Source organism: Lutjanus erythropterus, chromosome 20, assembly GCF_056507025.1.
Source record: "Lutjanus erythropterus isolate fLutEry1 chromosome 20, fLutEry1.hap2, whole genome shotgun sequence".
NCBI lineage: Eukaryota > Metazoa > Chordata > Actinopteri > Lutjaniformes > Lutjanidae > Lutjanus > Lutjanus erythropterus.
In genome coordinates, this window is record NC_139336.1 from 17,536,225 (window position 1) to 17,554,465 (window position 18,241).

The 18,241-nt window shown below is 39.1% G+C and overlaps 1 protein-coding gene across 1 annotated transcript in view; it reads left to right on the plus strand.

Annotated features, from left to right (window-relative positions):
* sppl3 (signal peptide peptidase 3) overlaps positions 1 to 16,964 on the plus strand; it is a 36,566-nt gene extending 19,602 nt beyond the window's left edge. The window contains exons 3-11 of the mRNA XM_084745961.1: positions 4,546 to 4,637; positions 4,743 to 4,862; positions 5,099 to 5,177; positions 7,511 to 7,623; positions 8,664 to 8,770; positions 10,591 to 10,754; positions 13,141 to 13,331; positions 13,498 to 13,607; positions 15,381 to 16,964. Of these exons, the coding sequence (XP_084602087.1) occupies positions 4,546 to 4,637; positions 4,743 to 4,862; positions 5,099 to 5,177; positions 7,511 to 7,623; positions 8,664 to 8,770; positions 10,591 to 10,754; positions 13,141 to 13,331; positions 13,498 to 13,607; positions 15,381 to 15,452 (1,048 nt within the window). The 3' untranslated portion in view covers positions 15,453 to 16,964. The remainder of the gene's footprint in view (positions 1 to 4,545; positions 4,638 to 4,742; positions 4,863 to 5,098; positions 5,178 to 7,510; positions 7,624 to 8,663; positions 8,771 to 10,590; positions 10,755 to 13,140; positions 13,332 to 13,497; positions 13,608 to 15,380) is intronic.
* Positions 16,965 to 18,241: the final 1,277 nt, after the last annotated feature.

Here is an 18,241-nt window from a genome sequence, read left to right on the forward strand (position 1 = left end):
GATGTTTGGTTTGATTTGTTATTGTAAATATGTTAAACAGTAAATGTTAAAGATGGAATTGCTCTGATCCAATATTGATATTGAACATGATGACAAAAATGTCATTCAACACCACGTGTTAGACACATTTTCTACTTCTGAAAACTACACTGAGCAGTGTGCATTGAGAACTATATAACACCTTCCACTTTAAGTCTGCATTTGCATGTAATAAGAGGGAATCACATTACAAACTACAGTGTTATGATACAGTTGAAGTGAAGAAATGTACCAGCCATCTCTCCCCTGGTGTAACAATAAACCAGTACAAAAATGACAGTTGCAAACATAAACCACCGTGTTCTGAACAGACACATTACAAACACTAACAAAAAACATTATTTGCATTTGGAACAAAACATAGCAAGCTCAAACATAAACTTGCAGCAATGCATCATGGGAAGTTCTGCAAATGAGGGCCGTCTGTCAGCCTATGAGCTCTATATATGAATGCCACAAGCCACAATCCTACAGCACCCACAACAATTGAAGGATGACATTACACAAGTTACATTAAGCGAACTGCGTAACCATTCCAGAACAGAGTTCAGTTTCAGCCTCATGAAATCTTAGTAATAATAATGATGATGATTGATGATCATCATCATCTTCATCATAAATGATAATAAACATCAAGAAAAAAAGAGCGCTGGTATTAATATTAAGTATCTGCATTGGCAGATATCCAAATTCTGATATCAGAATTGGATTGGAACTGAAAAAAGTGGATTGTTATATCTCTAGTAAATGTGTTTATTTATCACGAAGTTGATGTATGGACATGTTTCTCATTGTTCCATCTAGTAAAAATGTCTGTTTTGTGGCTAATGTGGATCAGAAACACTTGTTGCAACACTGTTGGGGTCTTTCACAGTGTAAAAGTGTGTACCCAGTGAACTGTAGGCTGTAATGTGATTTTGGTGCATTTTGTACAGGAAAAGAATCTGCTGCCTTGTACCTAATGGTGTTTTGATTGATTTCGTTGCATTAGGATCAGGATTGACCAAAACAAACTTGTTTGAGAGGACACTTAGGATGAGGTAAAATGCTTTATAGAGTTTGATTCTCAGGCTGAATTGAGAGGCAGGTATAGTTGTGGTCAAATGTTTACATGCACTTGGAAAGAGCGTGTATTTCGTGGCAGTTTTTAAGTTTCCAGTAATTCCTATAACTCTTAATTTTTGATGATGGTTGGGATGGTCAAGAGTCAACCAAGAATCACCAAGAAGCAGGTCTGCAATGATTTAGAAACTGCAGGAACACAGGTGTTAATGTCCACAATCAAGAGTGTTTTACATCACCGTCGGCTGAGAGGCTGTCGTACAAGAGGGAAGTCCTTGCTGCAGAAGTGGCACCTTAAGGCTTGACTGAAGTTTCCTGCTGATCACACAGACAAAGAAAAGGTCATCTGGAGGAATGCTCTGTGGTCGGATGAAAATAAAATTGAGCTATTGGGCCACAATGACCAGAAATGTGTTTGGAGGAGAGAAGTTGAGACCGTTAATCCAAAGATCACCATACCTACTGTCAAGCATGGCAGTGTTAGTATGATGCTCTGGGACTTGTTCTGCTGCCAGTGGCACAATGCTTCACAGAAAGTAAATGTAATAATGAAGGAGGAGGATTACCTCCAAATTCTTCAGGAAATCCTAAAATCATCCACCAGAAGGTTGGGTCTTGGATGCAGTTGGGTGTTCCAACAAGACAGTGGTAAAGAAATGGCTAAATCAGGCTAGAATTGAGGTTTTAGACTGGCCTTCCCAAGGTTCTGACTTAATCCCCATCAAGAACCTGTGGACGCTGAAGAAACAAGTCTTTGTTAGAAAGCCAACGAATTTAGTTGAACTGCACCAATTCTGTCAAGAGGAGTGGACAGAGATACAACCAGAAGCTTGTGGATGGTCACCAAAAGCACCTAATTTAGGAGAGAATGGACGAGGGGCATTTAACCAAAAATTGCTCTATGAATGTTTTTGACCCAGGAGATTTTGTCATATTTCCACAAGACCTATAACAAATTTATGAAAGAACCAAAATGCATGTTTTTTTGTGACAAAGATAGAGAGTTTCAATTATTTCATCACAGAAAATTAAGAGTTAAGGAATAAGACAGGAATAGGAATAATTGGAAACTCAGGACTGCCATGATATACATGCTCTTTACATGTGTATGTAAAGTTTTTACCACAACTTTATGTTTTGCTCAGCAGTCTGTTATTGGATTAAAATTAGAGATGCAAAATCAATGAAGCATCAGTCTCTCGAATAAACTATATCTACATAAATACATGGACTTTTGATGCAAACTGCCTTACCTACAGTCCACACAGAAAGAGGTAGAGAGGACAGAGCCACTGTGATGCTCTGTCCTCAGTCCACAAGACAGGCCAATTAGGATGTCAGGAGAAAAACACATCAGACAGAAAAGTGGTTGGGTCACATTATGGTGGTTTTGTGGATTGTAGTTATTATTTGGAAGTCACGACTGATCAGATCAAGTTGCACTGAGGTCACTCTGATCTCAGGCTGTTTCTGTCAGGTTAAAAAACATGTAGTCTGTGATTTTCCATCCACCTACTATTTGTTTTCAATTTGTGCATTAATAATCTGGAAAGGCTGTTATTTCAATTTGTTTTGCATTTTGCTGAGGTGGAAAAGTTTATGTATGAATAAAAATAAAGTGTGACAGTATGATGGAGCCAGATATAGCAAAGACATGGTGACATACATGTAGCTTGTAACTTAAACTGGAAAATCCAATCCACAGTAGCCTTCTAACTGTGATTTACAGTCTTAAGTACCTAATCTGAAAAGTGCAGCATTCAAATTCGCAATACTGTCATTTTAGTTTTAGTACACTTTACTGATACTGGGTTTGAATTGGGTGTGATTATGTGCGGACATTTGTTGCGAAAATTATACAATTAATTCCACAAGCCAATCATTTAAAAAATAGTTGATGTCTACCTCTGCTTTAATTTGCAGTCAGCAATTTTAGTTCAAATCAGATCTGAACTAACCTTTTTAAAACAGAGAAGTCAGAATAACACAAACAAACTTGCCTATCGAGGCTCCCGTGGTCTATCAACTCCCATGTTATGCAAGGTAAAATTACTGTTTTTGTCAAGGGAGCCTGTTGGCTTTGAAGAGAGCATACCAGGCAGCTTTAGTTTACTGTCAGAGAGGGCTGTCTGGTGCAAAGGTAAAGCGGCAAAAATATTCTAAATATATATATCAGCCATGCCTACACAGTCTTGAGAAATGGACTAAACAGCAAAATGAGCTTTTTTTTTTTTAAACAGGTTTTATTATAGTAATGAACATATATTTTCACTCAGATGTGTGAGGATGCTTAATGAAACACTCAGCTTTGATATCATATATTCATTTTTACTATCTGAAGCCAAATTTCCAGAGACTTTAAACATTACTCAAACTGTTTGTCATCATGTCTTTGTACCATCTTATACTCTGGTTTAATGGCGTCAGACTGGAGAATCAGCATGAGCAACTGTCTGATCTCAATTTGTATTTGCTTTTGCTGATTTTCTGAAAATTTTGTTGAAATTTGCTCTATATTTAGATGGAAACATGATTATGGTGATGTTTAAGGAGTCTACTCTTTGCTGTCTTAATGAGATGTTTCCAGTCATAGGTCTTGTTCACAGCAGTCACTGTGACTCGACATATTAGGAAAAGCAAAAGTGTTACTGATAGTCAGTTTTATTTTGTCCCTCTTTTCTTACTGTAACCTTTCAAACAGTCTGCAGTAAAAAGTCTTACAGTCTTAGCCTGTAATAGGGCTGTGTGATATGTTTAAAAAGTCATATTGCGATTATTTGGACAGATATTGTAATTGTGATATGATTCATGATTAGTGGAAATATTTCCGTTATCAAAAAATTTCAGCCTCTGCAGTTTGGATATTGCACTTGGCTGTATTGTGATTTAGATAATATTTCAAATAATTGTGCAACCCACTTGTTAAAATGGGGATATGCATGGGGAATGAAGGGGAATATTTTTGTAAGCATATTTGACTTTTACAACAATTTTTATGATTGTGGTCGGGACTGTCTGTGTCAGATGTGAGCAAGAAAAAAAGGAGCAAGGAAATGGAAATGTTTTGTGGGTTGATGTGAGATTTTTTTTCAGGTGTTGTGTATCAGAGTTCAGCTTGACTTCCTACTCTCTTCAAAGTTTAGCCATCAATTTCATCCAAATGTTTCACACTGAGTCAACAAAGTGAAATAAAGGAGGATGTTTTTTTTCTTGAACATTGATATTTTTGTGTCTGAGAGCCATCATTTCTCAGGAGGAGTCATATTTTCTAACTCATTCACTGTAGATTAAGGCTGTTTTCCTCCATAGCCCTTTGCCTTATATCAGCAGTTTATACATTTTGTGTAAGTTATTGATGCCTGAGTCTAACACTCTTTCTTTCTTTCTTTCTGTCTGTCTGTCTGTCTGTCTGTCTGTCTGTCTGTCTGTCACTCCTTCCTGCAGGTCATTAAACATGGATTGTGAGAACCAGGAGAAGGATAAAGACGGTAACCCCACAACAACGGGGGCTTTCAATAACAGCAACACAAACAACAGTGAGTGTTATATGAGTAAAATATACAGGCAAAGTATTTTCCACTACTCTTCATCGTTTTTTGTTTTTAAATCCTCCTCACGTTGATGTTTGTGTTGTTTCGCAGGTATTCAGACTATAGACTCCACACAGGCCCTGTTCCTGCCCATAGGAGCATCTGTGTCTCTGCTAGTCATGTTCTTCTTCTTTGACTCAGTACAGGTGGTCTTCACCATCTGCACAGCAGGTAAATTGACCCTCTTGAACATAGCACCAAAAATCCACAGCTGGAGATTTACTGTAACAAGGTTTTCACGTTTCTGTTCAGTAGTTACTCACCAGAGAAGGCCTCTTACCTGCATTGATTATTGAAACTGTGAAGACCATTAACTGTCCCGTTAAACTGACTGAAAACGACCAGAACAAGCAGTCGAGGTATATTAGGCCTTTGGTCTCACTGCTGTGCTTTTTTCTTCTCCACAGTTCTTGCAACAATTGCATTTGCATTCCTATTGTTGCCAATGTGCCAGTATCTGACCAGGCCCTGCTCACCACAGAACAAGTAAGGAAACAGGGATTCTTTAATCATGTCTGTTGTTGTGAATGGCTATTACACACATTTCTAAAGCTCCATGATCATTGTATCTGTAAATCAGCTTCTCCTCAATTAAGACTGAAACTGTCTGCAAGGATTAGTACCACTGGGAGTAAGTAGGAAACGTCTTTTGTTATATGGGCGAACCAGCCCTTTAACATGTATTTTTTCCACATACTGCATTATAATAGCCTCTGGGCTCAGGAGTCTGGACATCTCAGGCAATAGTAAAGCACAAAGGATCTCCAACAACACAACCCACCTACTCAATAACCAATATGAACACCTCCTCTCTAGTTACAGATTCAGAGCCTCCTCTCTGGTTTCAGTGAAGCTTTGTCTGCTTTACAGAGTCAGTAATAACCCAACCCCCAACCCAAAACACTTTCCTGCTCAGTGTTTAGGTTGGTTTTATTTAGAAATAAAGACTGCATAAGGTGCATTTTGCATATTCACTTCTACACCTGAGGCCTCCTGTCATTTCAGGTCCGACTTGTTAAGATTTAAGACACTTTGATTTACACTTCACCACCTGTATGAGTCTCTGTTGGCCAGACCACAAATCTGGTTGCAGTCAGTCTTGCACAGGGGTGGGTAGAGTAGCCAAAACACAAGTATTCAAGTAAAAGTACAGCTACTTTGCAAAAACAGGGGCCCACGTAGTAGTAAAAGTAGCCATCATAATAACTACTTGAGTACAAAAATACTTACTGAAAAAATTACTAATAATTGAGTAGAGAGTAACTTGAAATAAAAAAGAAAAAGAAAAAACATTGACACAGCAAATAGAAGTGGATAAATCAGTCTCTTATCTTTGTCAAAAGGTCTCATATCAGATGATTCATTTAGGCTAATTATGAAATAATCCTGTGGCTTTTCATTATTAATTGCTTATTAAATGCAGGTGTGTTCACTCATTCAGTTTGACCTGAAAAGACCAGCTGTGTTTGAAACATATCCGTCATGTCCACTAGGAAAAAAAAGTTTAGGGCTGCAACTAACGATTATTTTTATTATCAATCAATCTGTTGATCATTTTCTGATTTATCAATTAGTTGTTTGGTCTATATGTTGTCAGAAAATGGTGAAACGTTTCTGTTTCCCAAAGCCCGAGGTAAAATACTCCCATCTTGTCTTGTCCACAATCCAAAGTCAGTTAACTTCCATAGAGGAGTAAAGAAACGAGAACATGTTCTCATTTAAGAAGCTGATGTCAGAGAATTCTGATATTTTCTTTTCTAAAAAAAATGATTCAGAATGCTGAGTTGATCATCATAATAGTTGGCGATTAATTTAATAGTTGACAATGGGTCAATTAATCAGTGCAGACCCAGAGAGTCTTTTTTTCCCTTGTACATTTGGTCTCTACTTTTCTGTCTCTCTTCATCAGGCCGTGAGCATAACTAGTTAGCACACGGTTAGCTTGAATGTTTACGTTAGCTAGAAAGCAGAAGGAGTAGAAGCCTAGTTTTGAAGCACGATATACTGTGTGTATATACCATCAAACTTCTTAACATTAACACAGCAGACAACAGACTGTTCTCTGTCAGCTCACTGTCAGTACGGTTCTCTGATGTACTGACTTCAGACCAGCATTCACATCCAGAGCCTGCTGCACTGCGTGCTCTTAAATCATCTATGAATATTAGCTGCTAGCTGGTGCTATTTGAAAATCATAATGTTAACATTACTTCACCTGTGGCTTCAGACATTATGCTGCTTTCATGTGGAGGCCTGGCTGTGGTAGGATAACAGAGCGCCAGCAAACCTGGGACCACCTGTCCCCAATGGATCATGAATGCATAAAGTATATCATTAATAAATAAACAAATAAAAGTTGTGTTGTGAATGCATCCAAAGTGTGCTGCATTTAAACTACTCTGACAAGTACAATGTCTCAAAAAAGTGACTTGAATACATGTAACTCATAACTACCCACCTCTGGTGTTGTGAATGATGTTTGATGCCACTCTGGTTACCAAACAGTTTCAGATGCATTACCACCCTCCTTCTGGACCAAATAAAACCCCAGGAGAAGAAAAGCTCCTGCACTTAAGCTGTTTAGTTACATTGACAAAAGATTAGAACTATTCAAACACATGGATGAATCATTACTATGAATTTCAAGCAGATCCTGGGCTCTTACTGTTTCTTCACCCATACAGATCAATGCTCTCTCACCCTAGTGGTTCTTGGTACATTAACAATGCAGATAGCACTAAGTGATGAAACATATCAGCCTGAGAATAGTGTGTGATTGTGTGATTTAGACAAAGTGTCTCTTATTTCTCTCGTTTCAGGATTTCCTTTGGCTGCTGTGGGCGTTTCACTCTGGCTGAGCTCCTGTCCTTCTCCCTCTCTGTTATGTTGGTGCTCATCTGGGTGCTGACTGGACACTGGCTTCTCATGGACGGTGTGTCTCTCTGTCATTACTCTGGCGTCTGCAGTAGATTTTCCATTCACAGAATTCAGTACACATCAGGAAGGTCTTTTTTTTGTCCCAGGATTCAGAGAAAATAGTTTTTGAAAGAGCCATTTATTAGACAATGAGCTGAGGTGTGTGGGAAGAAGTTCTGTTACCATAGCTCCTACCTTTGATGTTAAGGATTATCAAAAACAAATTAAGGCATCCTAATCTTCAATAAAGGCGAGACTCTGGACAAAATTCAGTTTTCATCATCTCCTGGAGAAGAAGGAACTTTACATGAGTCATGAAATTTGATGTTTTAGCAACACTATTTCCAGACTCTTACTGCAGTGTCCTGCTTGTTAACACAGGAAATGTGTTTCGTAGTCAACTGCTCTGTAAAACATTTAAGCAGACTGGTCTTGATCAAAATAGGTATTTTAGTGAAACACTGACAAAGCAGAGGAGAGTGTGTGGGTGTGTGCACATCTTTTATTTGACCCAGTTGACTTCAGTAATTTGAAACGTATTACTGGCTGGATGTCTTCTTCAAAAATGTGAACAACGCAGCCCTGTGACAAATGGTAACACTTCATCATCAAAAATTAACTCACTAAAAGCACAGATAAAATGGTTTAATCCAAGAAAAAAACTTCCATGGAAGAAACCAGTGGATTAATGTTACATTTCTCTGGGTTCTTATCCCCATTACACCTGGTTAGAATATATGCAACACTACACACAATAGTTCTAACGTGAAATGCTGACATTACAATAAATGTTTAGTTTTATTGACACAAATTTGCAACTCATGAGCTTTCAACACCATCTTGTGTTATCAGGTCATAGCTCATGCACTCAAAAGTGAATTAGGACACAACCAGAGAAAGTTGATCATGATAGTCTGACTAATTAATTTGCCCCATGTGCACAGTAATTAATGTTTTTTAAATAAACTTACCAAAATCAGTCCCCGTGTTGCTATTTAATGTAAAATTTGCTGAAACTGTGTTTTGAAGTATTCTGCGTTTCTCTTCTCCTCACAGCTTTAGCGATGGGCTTGTGTGTCGCCATGATAGCCTTTGTGCGGCTTCCCAGTCTGAAGGTGTCTTGCCTGCTGCTGTCAGGACTGCTCATTTATGACGTGTTCTGGGTAAGATGCACTCCTATCCAAAACCTTCACCTCCATTACAGTCACTGCCATGGGATACAGAAAACAGACTGTATATGCACTTATTGAATGCATGTCCACAAATATTACCCTTGAATCAGACTTTATACAAAATAGAAATGATTCAGTTTGTGAAAAGTCCCTGTATTTGTTGTCTCAACATAAATGTGCAAATACCTACTTGCATTTTAGATTTTGCAGCAGTGTTTTTGGAAGGAAGTGGGTAGTTAGGATTGATGCTGAGTATGGCTTATTTTCATTATTGTGTGATCTGCTTATTATCTCACAATTAATTGCTGACTCTACAAAATGTCAAAAATGCTCGTCACAATTTACAAGTGCCAAAAGTGACTTCTTCAGATTTCTTCTTTTGTCCACCAACGGTCCACAACCCACAGAGTCTTGATTTAGTATTATAAATTTTATCAGCAGAAAATTCTCACATTTAATGTTTGACATTTTTGCTTGAAGAATGACTGAAACAATTAATAGATTATGAAAATAGTTGTCAACTAATTTTCTTTCAGTCAGTTATTAGACTAATCATTGCAGCTTTAATGCTTCAAGCAACCTAAAAAATTCAACCTCCACAACGAGAAATAAATCAGATAAATTGGTAGAAAGGACAGCAGGTGTCTCGCTGAGCCAAATCTAAGACGAACGTCATTATTTCCTCTGAGAAATTAAAAACATTTTTGTCTCTCAGTCTCCAGTAGATTTAAGTGCGAGTCATTAGACATATCTAGCATTGTCCTGACAGTGGATCAGCGCCTGCACTGAGCACAGAACACAAAAGCAAGGACCACTTTATTGTCACCAAAGTCATGGGAGGGTATTATGTCATGAATGATGATTTTAATAAGAGGGTGTGTGTCAATGGGTTAATGAGCGGTGGGAAGCCATGATTTTCTTAGAGATGAACTGTGTATTTTTCATAATTAAATTAAACCACAAACATAATCAGTTTAGATCTGAAAGTTGCAGAGCTCAGGGGGATCAGTGAGCACCTGGCTGCAGCTTACAATGTATTATCTGTTTAATTCACATAATTAGTATATTCAAATAGTTGCACCCATTATTACATCTTAGACAATATCACAGATGAGTAACACTGTCATTTAAAAACACCTACGAGAAATGTTTCACAACGGAAACCTGACAGTTTTACAAAGAAGTGTCGCATTTAATATTAAAAACCGCAGAAACTTTGTTCTGCAGACAATTACAAAGCAGAATCAGACAGAACCAGTCATATCTGACACTGTACAACACACTGCTTCTGGTGATGTTCTATCAGTGAGCACATTTTTTTTTGCAGTTGCTCTCATCTTTAGCATACTGGGTGCCTAGCAACCTGCCAGCATACCTCTGCCTTCACTGTTATTTCCCCATTGACACTGACCATTAATGTTTACAGTAGATGGATTGGATAAATTAATCCCTACCTGTACCTGCTTTGAGAAGCTATTTGAAGCAGTGGGTCTAGTTGGTTATAAATCAGGCATACATGTGATATAGTAGCAAATTGCAGCAGCAGAACATTTGGTGAATTAAAATGTAGACCTGAAACCATCAACAGGAAATAAAAGGATGATAATTTTTATGAACAAATTAGTGTGCTATTCAAATACCAAACTGGCTACTGCTTCTCGAAAATGAGGTTTTTCTTTCTTGTCTTCATGTGATTGTAAATTGAATAATTTTTTACAATTGGTCAGTTAAAATCAATAATAACAAGATGTCACTTAACTCCGGTAAAGTGGGATTTGTCAGCTGACTCAATTCCTCCTTCTTTCCTCCAGGTGTTCTTCTCAGCCTACATCTTCAATAGCAATGTGATGGTCAAAGTTGCCACCCAACCTGCTGAAAATCCCATAGATGTTCTGTCCAGGAAGCTCCACTTGGGGCCTGGGATGGGTCGCGACGTCCCGCGTCTCTCCTTACCTGGCAAACTGGTCTTTCCCAGGTAAGACTGATGGAACCGCAAGGAGGAGAGTAGCTTCTGCTGCGTTTGTACAAACGTCATCTTTGTGTCTGGAATTTAGTTGTTAGCTATGCTGTTGCTGTGGCTCTTGAGGTAGTAGTGTTGCTTGGCCTGTATACTCTTTGGTCCACGGATCCCACTTCACATGTCAAAAAAGTTTTATTTAAATATGTGCGGTCAGCTAAGAAAGACTTTGGTGATCCCCTGACTTTACCTCTCGTGTCACAAAAAGGTAAAATCAAACCATTTGTTCCCTCTAAATTCCTGTAAGGCTCAAAACTAGTTTGTTGGACGTGTTGTCTGACCATGTCTGAAATTAAACGTTTGTAGTTGCTCTGACACTGGAAGGTGAAATGGAGAGAGGCAGAGAGACACGATATTGTTAAAACAGGAGGAGCACTGCTCATATTTTCAGACTGTCTCCCCTGGAAGTGTTCCCCAGTGCTGCACCTGCTTCCTCACATTAAAAGTGACAAAGTACGTAAGAAATGAAAAAAATAGAGCTCGAGGATGAAGTTCAAACTGGGGCTGCATGCTGTGGTAAATAAATCATATTGTGATTTTTTTTTACTTAGTTTTTATTTCAGTTCCAGCAACTTATACAATCATTTTCAGAATTTTCATGCCTTTTTTCTGTTTTACAGCTGCATCTACGTAGCTTACAGGCAGACAGCAATAAATTTAAATTAAACAAACACACCGCAACTTAAAGTGGTATTTTTGAAATAAAGGAATAAATTGGAAAAAAAAGATGATCAAAAATACTAACAAATTAAAAGGTACCAAATAAGTAAATAAAGGGTAAGGGTCAGGGAAGGGTGTGTGTGTGTGTGAGTGTGAGTGTGTGTGTGCGTATGTAGTGGCATGAGTATATATATGCATCAAGAGGTGAGTCAGGCATATATACTGCAGAATGTGTAGGTGGATTTAAACCACTTCAGTATGTTAGTATGGCAGTGGCAGGGCTCCATCTTTTAAAAAATATTTCTTTTTGGAGTCTCAAGGAGTACATTATCTGTTCCATATGGTAAATTTTCCATACCTTCTCAGTCCACATATTACATGTCAGCGAGTTGTGTTTTAGCCACGTCATTGTGATGCATTTAATTGCTGCTGTTGTCAAATATTGTGATTATTTTGATTGAAATTGTGATATAGGATTATTGGGAATGATCATTTTTGCATCACAATTTTCAGTTTCACTATAAAAAATGAACTATTAAAAGCATGACGATGTTGGTGTCTGTACCAAACAAATATGTTTTCTTACATGAGAGGAATGAAATTTGTAGGCCAGAGCATTTGTGCAGCACTACAGTACTTCATTATTATGCAGTTTTCCCTTATCAGAAAAATGCAGGTTCTGTTATTCAGATATTACCTTTGGCCGTATTGTGATTTCGATAGTATTTCAATTAATTCTGCAGCCTAAGATCAGACCTTACTTTCCTCAGTTCAACACAGCTGGCCAATGACAGTCTGAAGGGATGTGATTGTTGCAGAGTAACAGAAATAGTTCCCCCGATTCCGAATTAGGAAAGATGTAGGAGGAGGGGGTTTCCAAAGTTATTCAACTGTCTAAACAGCACTTTTGATGAAGGGTCGTGTTAACCAAATATTTTCTGTCACTGACTGAATGTTTTTATTAGTTATGATGGGAAATTCTGAACACTGTCAAACAGGGTACATCTCACACGTAACAAAATCAATCAAAAAAGGTTGCTGATAGCGCATTGATGAGCTACAGACTGGAGGCTTTAGAGCGTGTCTGAAACCACTACAGGTCACAGAGGGGTGCAGCCATTTCCCAGGTGTAAAAAGAGCGCATGCTGTGGGATTTCCTCTTGTTGAAGTGAACACTTGCGGCACTGTGAAATCCCAATCAGAGAGTCATAAAAATTTACATCTTTCATAGCATGTTTAGGTACAATGCCCTGTGTGTATTAGTGCCCTCTGCTGTTACTGCAGGAAAAAAAACATTCATCTGCTTCCTGAACAGAACAGTAACGTGTAAACCGATAAATTTAAACCAGGTCATACACTGTGTAGCTGATTCTAAGAAGCTCACTGTTGAGAGCCTTTTGGATTTAGGGAATAGCATTCTTTTTTTTCTGGTGCCACCCTCAGACCCCATTAGCAATTATAAGAATAACAAAGTTGTTCTTCAACTTTTCTTCTATCATACCATGAAATCTTCTGTTGTAATGAGCGCTGCAGCCCTATAGGACCATTGGCATAGCTGTAAACATTTTGTTTGGATTTGGCATCTGGTCAGGACTTACATTTACATACAGAAACAAGTAATTTGACCATGTTTCTGGTTCTGTATTCAGCCATCACAAATGTATTTCTTCTTCTTTCCCTGCAGTTCCACAGGAAGTCACTTCTCGATGCTGGGAATAGGAGACATTGTGATGCCGGGGCTGCTGTTATGCTTCGTCCTGCGTTATGACAACTACAAGAAGCAAGCGACTGGGGAAGTCCCGGGGCCTGGTAACATGTCCGGACGCATGCAGCGCGTCTCCTATTTTCACTGCACTCTCATCGGATACTTTGTGGGTAAGCAAGCAGTCGATGGACAGATTGATGTAAAAGGTTGAGGGTTTTATTGTTGTTTGGAGGCAAAAGTTTTAGTTGTCTGGCCATTATTTTAATTTATTTTTCAAGGTGTTTGAGCATACTTTTTTATTTATTACGACTGATGATGATGTGATTTTGTCTTCAGGTCTGCTGACTGCCACCGTGGCCTCCAGGATCCATCGTGCTGCTCAGCCCGCTCTGCTCTACCTGGTGCCCTTCACCCTGCTGCCTCTGCTCACTATGGCCTACCTGAAGGTACACTGACAGGATGAGACAGCCACTTATTCACAAGACATAAAAGTTCAGCTCTGGCAGTTTTTGCAGAATTCAGCAGTTTGCTTGAATTCTGTAATTCTCAGGAAAGATTTAACTCTTGTAAGACAGAAATGCTAAGGACAACTTCACTTTGCCAAAAAGGAAAGAGGGATAAATATTACAAACATTTTCACTGTGTTTTACCCTTCATTCATATTATGATTTTGTTCTAATCTTGTGAAGATTCATGTAATAAAATAATTGTGAAATTTTAAACAAGGTTAAAAACTCACCTCCTGTGGGTAGCCCCTACTGACCATGGGAGATCATTGTTTGCACGAGCGTTAATTCTTTTTGCAGCAGAATGCTAAAGCCTTTGTCTTTTGCATTTGATCTGTTAAAAAACATTTTAGCGTGGTGGAAAGCTGAGGCTTCTGTCTGTCATCACCTTCCTTTGTCTTAGCTTACCTTGGATGCTGTACAAAACATGGTGACAACATATGGCGGTATAGTGAAGTGGCACCAGTAGAAGACAGAGAGGCCAGGACTCGAAATTCACTTTTTTCCTCAGTGTGCCTCATCTGTCCTAAATTCCACTTTCAACTGTCCAAGACTTCACTACTATTGTCCCTAATTGAAGTTCTTTTTTGCTCATTCTACATAATAATATAGTTTAGGAAGTTTGTTTCAGTAACTCAGACCACTTTGCTGACTCAGTCTGGCCTGCCATGCACTAATATCTGAATAGAAAACCCAATCAATAAAATCACCTTAGTTGTTTGGCCGCAGTCTGTTTTCATTAGTCTTTCAGTCATTGGTTGATCATAGTAATAACACTTAACTTTATTGTCAAGACATGACGGTGTGTAAAACGTTTGTGTGACGTAGTGTAGAGCTCGTGCCAGTACCACCTCGCATTTTTTTAATTTGAACACCTAACAACTAAAATGATAGTCCATGATGCATGGACGTAATAATTTCATCTGTAGTGAGTCTCTTTACTGTCCCAGAATTGTCCGTGTCTTTGTGTCCCAGGTGCTATTTTTATTGTTCCCAGGACAACAGGACATCCTTAATTTCGAGCACTGGCAGAGACAGGTCGATAATTCTTGTCCGAGAGAAAATGAGAAAAATAGGATTGATTCAGTAATTTTGAGATTAGGTTCTACATGTTTTAGGGATATGAAGCATTTTAAAATAATCTAGGAAATTACCTCCCAACAAGCATAAGTACCAATAGGGCTTTTGGGAAATTTCCAAAACACCTTTCCACTCTGGTGATAATTTTGAGTTATTGTGTTTTGTTGACTTGCATAACTTTTTAGATTAGGTTGTACAGTTTTTAGGAAAGCATTTGAAGACATGCCAAGACATGACATCACAATAAGCAAAAATACCAATGTAGGCACTGACAGACCACTTTTATGGCACAGTTCAAAGGGTTTTAACAGTATGACTCTGCTAACTGCCACAGAAAAGTGGCTCATACTTGTATTTGATTACTTTCCTAACGTCACAACTTGGCCTTTTTTCTTTTATTTTTAGATTAGACCGTAAAGTCACTAGTCACCATTGACCTTTTGTCTGATGAATAATTATTCAGGGTATTTTAGAAAGCTGAAAACACAGAGTGGGTAAGTGGAATTTAAGAATGTGTGCACATGAGTGTAAACAGTACAGAGATTATTTTTACTTCAATAAAAAGTGGAACAAAAGAAGATGTATCAGGAAAAATTTGATTCAAGCCTCATGACTTGTGTCTGCACTCCACAGGGGGATTTGCGGCGCATGTGGTCCGAGCCCTTCCACGCCAAGACCAGCAGCTCGCGCTTCCTGGAGGTATGATGCACCCTGGGATACACGACCAGCGTGGGGAGGACTGCGGATCCTTTACCTTAATTAGAGGGAAGGAGAGAGGGCGCACTCACAGTGAGGCCATGTTGTCATCACTTGTTCATGCTTTCCGCCAATCTTCTGTGAAAAACCCTCAGAAGGACACCAGTGTGTGGATCACAACGCCCCCACCACGACTCATCTATGGTCCCTACATCCTCCTGTTTCATCTCCACTTCCTCTTTTTCTGTTTGTTTCCTCTTCATTACAGCACATCCTGCCTCTGCTGTTTTTGTTCCCCTCCTCCCCTCCCTTTTTTCCTTTTTCCCCTCTTCTATACTTGGTCTCATTTATCACTTCCCTCCCGCGGCCCGCTCCATTTGTCAGGCCTCTTCTCTCTGCATTTTCCTCCTTTAATTTTCTCTGCATCTCTGTTTGTCACCGACTCAGATGAACTCGAGGGCCAGGCCTCCCCCCTTTTTGTGGACTTTAGGGTTGTGAGACATGGCTGGGGTTTATATATATTTTTTTAGCATTGTCGTGGTCGTTATTATTATTAATATTATTATTATGGAACGATTTAAAACAGAACTGAGAAGAGGCGGAGTGTTGCAGTGGCACAGGACAGTACTCGGGAGCAGCGACACAGTAAAAGAGAAGAGTCTTCCCCCTCCATCTGTCTCCTCCCACCCTGCCTTCTTCATCTGTCCCATCATCTCACCACAACGGCGCTCCTCTGACACTCCCTGCGAGCCCCACCCTCCTCCTCCTCTGGTCATCTGCTGTCCCCATTCCCCACCCTCACAGATAACTATGTATTTTATTTAGAAAAAGTTTTATTCTTGGCATATACAGAAATGATGCATTATAAATTGTTAAGCCGCCCCCAGCATTTGAGGGGCCGCTTCTATTTGTATATATGTGTATTTGCGGTATCTTTGAGTTTGTATTTGTGTTTGGGAGCATGTTGAATAGGGTGGGAAACTGACGCCAGCCAACAGCCGAGTTCTGGTCAAATTTTGGCTGCCAGTTGAGTCGATTAAACTGGTGAGCGTCCATCATTTAGAGGTTGTTTTCTAAAGTTTGTGGGCTTGTGTAATAGAAACGTAGCTGATGGATTTTTTTGGGGGGAGGGGGGCAGTTGGGGGGGGGTGGACAAAACATCTGCATCGGTGGCTGGTTGAAAAAGTTAGTTTCCTGCTCTAGTGTTAAAGTGTGTGTGTTTGTGTGCGAGTGTGCGTGTGAGAGCGCATTGGACGGATGAACGGTTGTTTTATTGGTTTTAATTTGAAGTCATGAACATGTTAAAAAAATAAAAAAACAAAAACAGTGACAATAGTCAGGTTTCCATTAAGCTGGGCGTGTCAGATCAAACTGTTTGTGTCTAACTTGTAAAAAAAAAAAAAAAAAATTACAGAAAAACCCGTCAGGGGTCGGTTTTCTTTTTATCAGTCTATGCGAACAGGTGGAAATGTAAACAGTGTTTTTTCTTTTTCAAATAAATGAATGTTGAATTAATTATAAGGTATGCTTATGTTACTTCTCATCGTCATACATCATGCTGGGTTTTTGTACTGAATTTCTTGTGCACATCCTAAATTTACACCTATTTATGGCCATGGAAACACTAAAAAGCATCTTATTCCAGCCTTCACGGGTCTATAAAAGTCTGAGCATGATGAAAACAGATCAGTTTTTTTTAATACATTTTGACAAAGTCAGCAGAGCAGCACAACGGCACATCTCATCTGAACTTTGTAAATGTCAGTGTTTCACCTCAGTCGATGAAGACCTGACTATTGTGAAAGTCCTGGAGATGATGAGGGTGAGTGGGATATGAGGACGTACTGTGGTTAGTTACTGATAAAGGGTGGACGGTTGAGTGTGTGTGTGTGTGTGTGTGTGTGTGTGTGATCAAATAACAATTAAACGTCTGTTTGGACCTATAGGGAGGGAACAAAATCAGTTATGCCCTTCAGCTATCGGAAAATGGAAATCAGAAATTAAATCTAACCCATAGGATGTTTGTGCTGTCGCCATTTGGTCCCCGACAGTCTTACAGTCTCTTTTTCTTTTTGTCCTTGGTGCTCGTCAGTTAATATCTAATGTATACTGGAAAATGTGTGAGTGAGAGAGTGAGAGAGAGATGTACGGATGCAGTTTGCTGGCTTTTTTGTTTTGTTTTTTTACTTTTTTATTGCTATCTGGCCGTGCATGTTAAGTGTACAGTGTATCATTTCTCAGACTGCATCAACAGGGCTAACTGCAGTTTTTTTGAGTCTCTGCTGGCCGATACCGAGGCACTGGACCTAAAATGAGCTGAGCTCGCCTACACAGAGCAGCGTCAGTGGGTTGGACAAAGACTGCAGGTCAGAAAGACTGCGATTGGTCAGCGCCGACCTCCTCTTGACTGATATTAATGACCTGAACGCCGTCAGGTTGGGACGTCCGGCTGTCTAAACTTGGACAACATGGAACCACAAACCCCCTTTCACCTCCTCATGGACATGGCAAGAAAATATATAGATTTATATACATATATATACAAATATATATGTGTGTATATATACATACATAAATAATTGATGACGATCATGGTGATAACAACAGAAAAGTTTCTTTTTTATAGGAAATTGTTTTCTTTTTACCCCCTTTTGTTTTTTTTTATGTTTTTTTTTTTTCTTTAGTGCTTTAGTTTTTTTTTTTTTTCTTTCCACCTCTTCTCCCCTCCAGCAGAGGACTCCAGCTCTGTTGGTGCATTGATATTACAGCTGAATGGATTCTGTATAGAAAAATGGTGA